An 11,654-nucleotide genomic window follows, 5' to 3' on the forward strand; every position below is an offset into this window, starting at 1 on the left:
CGAAACATAAATAAATGCCCGTAAAGAGTGTGAGCGCACCAAAAAAAAACGGCACTTCAAACCTTAAAAACATACACACGCACAAAGAAATACAAAAAAATAGATATCATTGTTTGGATGTGTGTGTGTTTTATTTAATTTTTCCAACTTTTTGTTGAGCTTTTGGTCAGCCACTTTTCCAGCACTGTCCCCAGCATTGTTTGCTTTCTTTCTCTTATATACACAATTACACAAACGCACACACAGTCACACTTCCATCAGACTTCTTCTTCGCTGTGTTGTGAGGGGCGCGCGAGTGACCCGCTTGCTGTCCTGCTCACACTACAGCACGAGCTCACCGAAAAGCATCGTGCAGGGGTGAGGGGGGGGGGTGAGAGTCGTGTGTGCCTCAAGCGGAGTAAATATTCCGCTCGGCCTGCTAAGATGCATCCCTTTCCCGTTGTGTCGCCCGCTCATTGTGTGAGCGGGACAGCACTCAAACGGTGCTGGCTGTGTGTTGGTGTGAAAAAAATGGATGTGGGATTGGGGGGGAGGGGAGAGGATGAGTTCACAATTTCACACCCCTTGCATGTGTTTGTGTGTGTGTGTGTGTGTGTGTGTTAGTGGGAAACGAGATGAAAGGAAACTTGATGTGTGAAGCAGCATCCTAACAGAGAGCGAGAGAGAAAGAGAGAGTTTTTGTGAGAGTGAGAGAGATAAAGAGCGAGTGAGAGAGCGTACAGAAGCAAATGAGCGTAATGTGTGAAAAGCGAAGAAGTGTTGGTGTCACCTAAAGCTTAACACGCTCAAAGTGTTTGTCCCTCTCCCTCCCCACTCCCCCCCCCCACCCCTTCCCCTTATTCAGGCATTGGGTTCAGTTTTCTTTTCGAAGGTGAACTGATGCGATGGTGATTGGGAAGGTGTGGAAGAATGAGAGGACGACGACTGGCCTCTTATACGGTTGGTAGGAAAAATCGTTCAATTATAGCCAAGCGACGGAAGCAAGACGGCACTAGCCGCAAGAACACAGGACACAAGAAGAAGACTCCGCCATTGGGGGATGGTTCACAGACACACACACACACACACACACACATACATGGAGGGGATGGAAATAAGGGAAGGAAAATATTGTCACCAAGAAGTTGGGCTCACATTCAGCAAATGCACGACACACAAACACACCAATGTGATGTGATTGTACATAGGGTAATGACAGAATAGAGAGAGAGAGAGACAGAGAGAGACAGAGACCGAGAGTGTTTGCTTTGGTGTTTGCTCCAATCTGAGCTCCAAAGCTGTTTGATGTACAAGGTTCCCTTTAACGCCTTCGCCACCACCTTGGCATCTCCACATAGCCTTTTGGAAGTGTTGGCGCAGGGACACCTTTCGCACTAGTCCGCTCCCTTTCCTTGTCCCCGGTTGGCGTCTCAGGGATGTCCCGTTGATGTCAACTCCAGTGTTACATTACAAGACGAAGGAATTACAAGAAAACGCGTCTTTTGCAGCCATTTTTGTGCTCGTAAAACAGTAGTTTGTTAAGAAAATAAATAAATACAAAACAAAACCTCATCCAAGTTGACGGTTTAAAGTACTCCATTTTTTCTAAGAAATCGCACGTCCGAGAGTGTTTTATTTACCTTAAAGAAGCATTTGTGCGCTTTCGCACAAAAAAGGGTTTCCCCTTTCGTGTTGAAGAACAAAAAAACGAATGAAAAACACACCACTTCCCAAGAAATGGCCCACACCGCTGGGGCTGAAGAATGCTGGCTGCAAAGCTCCTTCCGCAAAGCACACAAAGACAGTTTCGCGGAGTGGTGGGTAACGCAAAGAAAACGACAAACCAATCCGCGACGATTATGACACCACTTAGAGGGAGTGGCCACCGCAGAGAGCGTGCGAGAGAACGAGATGCCAACCCCTACAATGGGTCAGCGTGTGTGTGTGTGTGTTTGTATGGGGGGGTGTGAAATTTAAATCTCCCCCAAATGCGGGAAAGAGAACATGTCACCCAATTTCCCCCAAAAACGCCATTGAAGCTTTCCTTTCAGCCTTTTGGGTGTGTGGTGGGTTTTCGAACACAGAAACAGAAGTAAAGAGAGGAACAACCAACAAAAAAAAAGGTTTTCCATTAAACGGGTGTGTGTGTGTGTGTGTGGCTAGAGGGGTGCGGCTTTCAACACGAAAGGTGTCTAAACCGGCACCATCGTGTACACACACACACACACACTTGCACGCTATGTACACGGTGGTTGAAAACGTCAAAACCCCTCTGCTGCAGCAACAGAAGAAAAGGGTAGTTCGGGCGAGTAACCAAAAAAAAGGGAAATACAAAAACCCCCGTCACTCACCAATACACTCACGCGAGCACACACACACACAGTCGTGAGACCGGTTTTGTGGAGACGTGTTGTTTTTCCCACCTTTCCTCTTCTTCTGCTCGGTGGGCTGGTGTTGTTCTTCCCTGCCACATACCATCACAACATTCACGCACACACTCAAACCACCGCTTCACGGTCCAATGGGAATGGGTGTCGCATCGTATGGTGCGACGGTGTTGGTGCGACTGGTCCGTTGCTGCGCGCGCGTCTATGTGTGCGAGTGTGTGTGTGTGTGCGAGTAAGAAGAAGAAAGCCGCCGCCGTGGTGTGGTGTGGCTGTTCATTCATTTACCAGCGCACCATTCACTCATTCTAGAGTCGACCGGCGTGAGGTTCGTATCGAGGCGTGCGCGTGTTTTGCGTGATTTTGCGGCCGTTGGCGCCGTGTGAGTGTGTGTGTGTGTGTGTGCATATTTTGTGTGTGTGTCCCTGTCCCTTCCTCGGCTACTATCCTCCGCTAGCTTGTCCCCTCTCCACCTCCCCTCCTACCTCCCCAACCTACCCTATCTGGGGGGTGGGTTTGTTACCGGATTTGTGCGTGCATGTATTTTGCGCCGGCTTCGTGTGCGTGTGTGTGTGTGTATTTGTGTACGTGTATGTATGTGCATTTACGGCACCCCTCGCTCCTCCGCTTCCACTTCCCCGTGTCCTGCATATCCTGTTTTCCGCTCCTGGCCGAGGATCATGGCGTAGTTTTGTTGTTGTTGTTGTGTTTGTTTCGTCGTCTTCGCCGTGGTTGTTGTTGTTTTATCGTGCTCGAGTAATTATTTTTGCACACCTGGATTTTCCGCGACCCCGACTACAGTGTGAATTGTTTTTCAAATGTTTTTGTTTTTCTTTTCGTCTCTGGTGATGTACTATTAAACGAAACTATTGTGCGTTTGTGTGTGTGTGTGTTGCTTCTGTGTGTGTGTGAATTTTATCTATTTGTTACTGCAATTTGTGCAACATTTATTTTTTTCGAATATTGATACCACAACTCCATTGCTTTGTAAATCAACAAATTCGGGCAAATTGTAACAAAACTTTTTTTTAGATGTATTTCATTGAAGGGGACAAACAACCTTCAAAAACAAATAATAGTGATTGATTAAATAGCATTTTCGATAAACCGACAGCAATTTTGGAGTTGAGTCTACAATTTCACTTTTTATTCAAAATGATGAAATTTTAAATGGTTAAACATTCACTTACTGTTTGCGTAATTGTGTAGGCAATTATAACGCAGATCTGTAGCGTTTTTTTTATTTTGTATCCTTCGTGCTTTCATCAGAAAACAAATGATATTGTAAAAATAATAGTAACATCACCTAAATCTAAACAATTACAAAACAATGCAATCAATATACATTTCCCATAAAGGCATCAATTATTTAAAATCTTATTAAATGCTATCGCTAGGCTACAACGCACAATTTTGTACTAAATTTCCTTTCCCTCCCTTTATCATCCATCCGAAACAGTGCTTTCAAGCCGATAGATACGCGTTGGTAGCTGACACAGGGCCTTCTACGATCCACCCCAACAAGAAAGCAGCGGTGCTACAGTGTTTTGCAAACAAAACATCGAACAACGCGAACGTTTAAAATCAAAGCAGCCGCTGCAACCGCGGAGCGCAGTGTTCGGGTGGTGTTCTTATTGAGTTTTGTGATCTCTTCCGTGCTAGAATTCAAATTGTGTTGTGTAAAACAAATAGTGTGTACTCCAGTAGTAGTGCCCGGTGTGGGTGCAAATCAAATCACAAAACAGTGTTTGTTTGCAGAAACAAGGCGAGAAATAGTGTGTGAAAAGGTGTGCTAGAATAGAAAATGGATCGAAAGATTATTGAAACGATGTGATTAGTGGTGGTCTTGTGTCGAGTTGTTTGTTGTCTGTCCGTGTGCCGCCTTCGAAGTAGGCCAGCAAGCCAAGTGAATTGGTTTTTGTGAACGAATTTTGTGCGCTGTGGTTTGATATTTGCGGCAACTTTGCGTAGCCGAACGGTGTTGGTGTTGGTGGTGCCCAGTGAATTGATTTGATTGTGAGGAGAGTGTTTTTGTTTGCAAGCGCGCCAAGTTTACAACAACCGGTCGAACGGCGGTGATAAAGATAAAACCCACCCAGAGCCTCCCACCGATTCCGGAGACATCCGACCCCCAAAACCGACCCCCCCCCCCCCCCTGGTGTGACGGGAGAGACACGGCTGGCCGAGCGACACCCCGGTGACCCGACCCCCGACCCGATCGATCCTGGTGATGTTGTAATGAGATACGACGGCCAAGAACTGCTCCAATCTGACGACTTCAGTAGGCCGGCGAAGGGAATGGCCTATCATCCATTCCTGCAGCTACCGCGACCGACTGACTTCAGCGTCTCGTCGCTGTTGACCGCGGGCTCGCCGCCGTCAGCGCAAGCCCAGCAGCAGAACTCGCCGGCGGCGGCCGCCGCAGCCGCGGCCGCTATCAACATGGCGGCCACGGCGGCCGGCACCGCGCCGCCCGGTGCGGCCGGCGGCCCGCCGTCCTACTTCCCCGCCGCAGCCCTTGCCGCCCTGTCCGGGGGGCCGGGCGGGGCCGGACCGCCGCCCTCCCATCTGTATCCGGGGGCGCTGCTGCCCAAGCTGCCGCCGCACCATCCGCACGCGCACCATCCGCTCGGCACGGCCTACACGACGGCGGAGGACGTGGTGCTGGCGGCGGTCGCCGCCCACCAGCATCATCCGGCGATGCGGCCGCTGCGGGCGATGCAGCCCGAGGACGACGGTGTGGTGGACGACCCGAAGGTGACGCTCGAGGGCAAGGAGCTGTGGGAGAAGTTCCACAAGCTCGGCACCGAGATGGTCATCACCAAGAGTGGCAGGTAGGTTTGAGATGGTTCGGGAAAAGGAAATGGGGGAGGGGAGTTGGGTGGGGGGGGGGTGTAGTGTCCTCGAAGGTGGGCTAGAAGGTAGCATCCAACGGGGGGAGTCTGAACCGGAAAGGAATGGAAAGGGAAAGAAGTATTCCCGGAAACCGGTGAGCGGTGCGATTTACCGACGGCATTTTGACCATGCGTACGGCATGTGCGGTTCGACGGCAAAGGTTCGTCGTTTGAGACGCATTGAAGAACGCGAGAGTTGGAAAGTTGAGGAATGTGCATTTGTTGGCTCGGTGTTTTTTTTGTAATATTTAGAGTTTTAAAATATTTTATACATTAATCAATTGCTAATTAATATTTTCGATGTCATTGTGAGTATGCTGCTGCTATCAAGCAGACCTGTAATATTGTAAAACAGCGTTGTGTTTCAACCCGAACATCCATAACTTCATTTGATGAGTCTATTGACATAAAAATAGTTTACTTAGAGAAAGATATAGAAACCATTATAGCCAAATATCCAAATATAGCAAAATAATGAATCTTTTTAACGGTTAAACTATAGTGCTGTTGTTGAAAAATGCAAAGAAAGCATGCTGAAATTTGTGTATGAACTTGTGTGAAGACGCACTACATACAAGATATGCGAAAAACAAAACAATTAATATGTAATATGACTTGGAACATTCAGTATTTTATGTGATGCTAAAGAAATGATGATTATTTCTTTTAATTATTGTATTCTTAAAAGATTGCTCAAAAATGTCATTTAAATTATGATCACATTAAACGAAGAGAGTTCATTTATTCTCATTATCCTGTACGGCATACCTCGAAAAAGTATGTTGTGAATTATTTGTTTTTCACTGTATCATTACAGTTAACAAAATGAAAAATTATGCCTTGGATGAACACTGAAACTTGAGTATGATTTTTTAAAAAAGGATGTCCGCAAGAAATTTGCTTAAATCGGAACGATTACAAGAGCTTATAATTTTGTGACAATTTTTTTTACGTGAAATGATATTCACAATAAAAGAATAATGATCGTGTAAAATGGTGCTATAAAAGTTTATACAATAAAATATGCTCCAAATTGTATTTCCACATTATATAATGTCAAAGATTTTTGTTCTTTCCTTGACACTCAACTGCATCTGTCAAGCTCTGGATAACAAAATTTTTGTTTTTAAATTGTTGCGATACCAAAATTAAAACACAAATGATTTAAAAAAATATTTGATTTTGTGAAATGAATTCCTGTTAGTCGTATCTCTGTTATTTTAGTCAATCACCTTGATAACTGATCAACAATTTATCAAAAGCCACAAAAGAAGAACAGAAAGGAGTCAAACAATCATTTAACTGTTTGTGATCAACTCCTTCACAGTTACCATCCACAAACGGCGCCATACACTTTGGAGATCCTTGCACCTTCCATAATTACAGTACACCGGAACGCCAGTTGTCTGACAGTTGGCACGTTCTATCGCTAAAAGCGTTCTTTCTGTGTCTTCCTCGCAGCTATCCGCGGAGGCACAATTTTCTCACCACACCAACTTAAATTGTACACTTTCGGCTCAGTACACCACCTTGTGTTACGATTTTTTTTTCGTGGTGGTTTACCACACTTAGAGCGTTAATTTAAATGGCCTTTCGACGGCTGTAATGATGGGCCGAAGCATCGCTGTACATCGTCTACAGTTTTGGGACGTTTTGTCTTGCCTCGATTCGTTTGCTAGGCACGAGTTTTTCTTCACATTATATCTCCTGCCCGAATCTAACACCTACCAGGCACTTCCACCCTAGAAACGCAAAACTCAAGCGCAAGTCAAGTTTGTTGATTGTTTGCACCAGGTAATCATTGATGTTCGCACGCGGCCCATCGCGTAACTTACTGGCGCAAAAACAAATTCAACCCACCACAATGCCCAAACCTCCCCAACCAACTGCAAGTGTAATGAAATTGAAAATAAAATCAGCACTTCATATGCTGATGGGGCAGCAGAGTGTGTAGCAGTTGCAGTTGCTCATCGCCGGCACAATCTCGGATGGGGATTTGGTGAAAGGTTAAAGAGAGGCGCACCGGGGCACAGCCAGGAAGGAACGCACGAACGAAAGGTACCACGCGAAAGCAAATAGGGCACGGGGGGCCAGAGGTCGATCTATTGCTTCTGCGGCCTGGGTCTTATCGTTACTGGTTTGCTGTGGTGTTTTTGAGGTGTTTTTGATGATGTGAATCGCGCCCGGCAGCTTTGATAGGTGGCGATAGCTGCGACGCAAACCAACGGGCTCAGGATGTCAATGTTGCTTTTCTCTGTTTTGCAAAGGCTGCAAATTATGACGTCCTAACGATTAACGTGCTGCCAATGCCGGACAGTAACAACACCAACAAGGAGTGCTTATTCTTGCTTGCTGTTTGAATTGCCCGACCTGAATTGGAGCATTATTTGCACCTTTATTGGTGGTGCAAAGTTTTATTTACATTGCTTCTTATTCTATCCGTTTCCGCTTTCGGAGAAGATGAGGTGGTGTTCCCTGTAGGCAATAGGAACCAAAAATGGTTTTTAATATTTCTGTTTGAATTGTATCCACACAAAATGGTTTCTATTGTTTTCAACGAGGCAACGGCGAATAAAAGAGTGCGTGTTTTGTTTTAAAACTTGCTTAAGCTTGTCCTTAACCTTCAACCTTTGTGTAGAGCTTGGGTGATTGTTTTTCATTGATGATTGGTCAATAATCGCCCGCAGCGAGTTTGGGGCTGCCAAATATCGTTAAACTGTTGAGAAGCTTTACGTGTTTTGCGTTTTCTGGGGTTTTGTTTTTTAAATTATTTAAAACAGAAGATGGAGAGCTAAAATTAACGAAGTTTCTATTAGAAAGTTTATTAGAAACAATTCCACAAAAATGCTGTTAAACCACATTAAATAGAGTAAAAATGAATTTAACATTTTTACCATTGAATTGCTCTAGAATAAATTATTATTTTATCGCTGTATCGCCGTTTGTTAACCGTTCAGTTGCAGTGATGAGTGAATGATGTTGATTTATTTTTTTTTTTTACTATTTAATCAACCATCAAAACCCAACGTTCAGCACCGGGTGCAAGCGATTGTGCAATTATTGTGCAACCTAGTGCACTGAGCGGTGAAGTGATCCTCTTCGCTCCACCTCCATCACCTCACACCCGTTTCACAGTTCCATCCAAAACACTATGATATGCCGATGGTGATTGGTGTGTGTATGTGTGTATGTTTTTTGTTCGATTCGGTTCGTGTAAAATTTCCAATTTTGCCACATTTTGTTCGTTTTGTGTACGTTTATTTTTTTTTCGCATAAAAATTTTATTGTACCTTGTTTGCACACAACTACCGGTGACTTTTCTGTGTTTTAATATTTTATTCCTCTATTTGGAGTTGTTTTTTTATGATTGCAGATGCGTTTAGTGTACTCAGGTACCATAAAAAACACACACATTGCAACACATTGCTAAGTGAAATGTGTTGGTGAATTTTTCATATTTTTCAACACCCTTTCACCGATGAATTAAATGTTTTCGAATCACCCCCCCCCCCCACACACACACACACACACACACAGTTATTGCTGTGTTATCTTTGAACAAAAAAAACAAGAGCAAAAATTGCATTTCGATGAATTGACGCCGAGAGTGTTGTTATCAACGAGAAATGGCGGCACTTTATGTACCGAATTCACAGCAACAAAGCAAAACAGAAGAAAAAACAGCGTATGTGTGTGCGCGTGTGCATTTGACACTAATGGGTTGCGTATAGGTGTATGTGAGCTTTTTCACATTTGGCTCAAAATATATTATCCATTTATATTTGCTTGCACAAATTGCTCGCACCACTACCAAAAAAAAAGACATTGATTTTTCCCGCACACAACGAGCGAAAAAAAAAATAAAAACAACTTTGCACACCGTGGTGAAGCGTGGAAAATACGATCGAAAGCGATAAATAAAATCGAGCTTTTCGAATCGTCCGGAAAGCCGCCTGATGAAGGTGTTGGGTAGTTTTCGTTATTAATTTCATTTAACGCTGGCAGAGGGTGTATGTATTTATGTGTGTTTCCTTTTTGTTTTTACTCTCAAAGCCATGAAAAAAAACGAAGTTTGTGAGTGGCACGGTTTTATATTGATCTTTTTTAAAAGTTGGATGCTTCTCCCCCACACGCTTCGATACTGCCGGGTGTTGATGATAGTATGGATTATCTTTGAGCCATCCTCATGCTATCGATTTTGTGACGAGTGAGAAAAAACGTGCTTTTAATACCCAAGCTCTGTTGGCTGTTTTCTGCTTCTGTGTTTGTATATTATTAACTCGCAGCCCTGTAGGGGCGATAAGCAGAGCTTAATATAATCCCATTTTGTACGGGCGAAGAAAATGAAGGAAAAATAACGCAAAAAGTGCTTTATTCCTTTTCTGAGGTCCACAACACCGTACAATGAATTGGGCATGAGAATGAAATTAAATTTCAAAATGTCCCCCAAAAAAAACCCTCATCTTTGCAGCAACGTACAATTATCGCAATATCGCTAAACTCTCAAGCCCAGGGCAGGTGTTTGAATGATAATTTTATCTCTCACCATTTCTAATGCGCTAATTCGCCAGCAGCGCAAGATCATCTGCAAGGTTGCTTTTGTCTCCACAATGGAACGAAACGAATGGAAGGAGCACACAAAAAAACGTACAATCTCGACGTAATCTTGATGACAGATTATGGCCACAAAATAAAACTAAAACAGCAACTCATCATCTAACACTGGGTAGGGAAAGAAGAGGAAACCTACAAAAAAACCCTGACGGCAATGAAAGCAATTCGAAGCTCATTAGAAAGTGGCTCGTAAACAGTCATGGAGCCAGTGCCGCTTTTCCACGGTTTCGAGACATCGAGCTTTGCCTCTTTCTTCCCTTGGACCGCTCCGTCAAATACAGGAAGCTAATTTGGATTATGTTTTATTGCCTGAAGATATGTTTATTTGTTTTGTTTCTTTGCACCTCGCTCTCCCTCTCTCTCTCTCGGCCTCTGTCTTTGTTGACGCAAACACATTCTAATTGAAGGCAATGTATTGCGAAAGTTAATGCTCGCCGGTGAAAAGCTTCAAACAATTGGAACCGACAAAAAACCGTTTAGAAGCTCAAGTGTCTCAATTTGTGTGTGTGTGTGTGTGTGTGTGTGTGTGTCAGTGTGGCGTTTGTTTCCAATCGTTTCCAACACCACTTGCTGGCGCTTTTGGTTGTTCCGTTTCTGTTTCTGCCATCAAAACACCCGGGCAATGTGGCGGCTACCAGAGGCTACCAATTAGCAACAGCCGACAGCCGAACAACTAGTACGACCAAACAACCATCCAAAACCTAATTACGACCAATTTATGTAGCGGTGGCGTGGCGTGGCCCTCTGCCCAAAATTTGGGTGTGACGTCGGGTGGCGGCGTGGCGTGCTGTTGGGAAATAATTCACCTGCATCATTCAATGTTTTGTTTTTATTTTTTTCCTGGCTCTCGAGCCGCAATTTCCCAAGGTGCTTTGGTGGGCCGCAAAAGGATATCTCTCACACGCTGTGCCTATTTTCGTAGAGCCTCCTTATTTTGGCACCTTTTTTCGGTGGATTTGGGGTCTCTGTTGGTGTTATTTTTTGTTGGTCCATTCTGTACACCCGCCCAACACTTCTGCTCAACGTCGATCAGAAATTGGACGAAGGACGTTGGGGCTGTAGATATGTGCAACAAGCGAACATGATGCGCGCCCATACACGTACTGTGAGTGTGAAGCTAATTAGACGAGCATCGGCAACGGGTGTTTCGATGGGCCTAATTGTGGTTGGCGTGTGGCTGTCGTGTGATTTTGAGATGTTTTGTTGCTTGTGCATGACAAGTGATTTGCTAAAACGGAGTTTTGCCGCAGCTATAGGTGGCTGTCAAGGCGGGAATGTTAAGCGCGAGGCTTTCACAAAAACCTTTCACTGAAGGTTTAAATAGTGGAAATAGACCGATGGAAATATAAACAGTGGAAAAATGCACAATTTTAATACATTGATAAAATATTACGGCAATGAAAGGTAAAGCAGACTTCATCAACATTCATTTTTTGATCGAATGGTGTCGTAAAACAACACGAATGTTGTGCGTAATTGGGATAGCAAATTGATTGTAAATAAATTTCTATCCTGATCACCCCTGAAAACATTCCAGATGACTATTGAACCAATATTTATAATCGAGTCGAGTTGACTTTTACGCCATAGTGCAATCAATTTTTCCATTATTTCTAATCAGTTCATAGGATTGTAAACCGCTCTTTTACTGCAACAAACCCCATTGAAATGCGATTCTAGTGCAGTGTTCTTCGTATGTTTATCTCCTGATGATTGTAAGCCAATGTATATCCTCTAAAGACGGCAGAGGGATACTCTCCGCTTAACCCGAACACAAATTCTT

General features: G+C 44.1%; 1 protein-coding gene across 4 annotated transcripts in view; it reads left to right on the plus strand.

Moving 5' to 3' along the window:
• The first annotated feature begins 2,114 nt into the window (after window positions 1–2,114).
• LOC120956523 (optomotor-blind protein) overlaps window positions 2,115–11,654 on the plus strand; it is a 125,399-nt gene continuing 115,859 nt past the window's right edge. Inside the window, exons 1-2 of one of the 4 annotated variants that reach the window (XM_049608315.1) lie at window positions 2,115–2,691; window positions 3,823–5,197. In XM_049608315.1, coding sequence (XP_049464272.1) covers window positions 4,602–5,197 — 596 coding nt within the window. In that variant the 5' untranslated portion in view covers window positions 2,115–2,691; window positions 3,823–4,601. The remainder of the gene's footprint in view (window positions 2,692–3,822; window positions 5,198–11,654) is intronic. The other 3 variants (XM_049608314.1, XM_049608317.1, XM_049608316.1) reach the window with 3 other exon arrangements.

This window comes from Anopheles coluzzii, chromosome 3 (assembly GCF_943734685.1).
Source record: "Anopheles coluzzii chromosome 3, AcolN3, whole genome shotgun sequence".
Classification (NCBI taxonomy): domain Eukaryota; kingdom Metazoa; phylum Arthropoda; class Insecta; order Diptera; family Culicidae; genus Anopheles; species Anopheles coluzzii.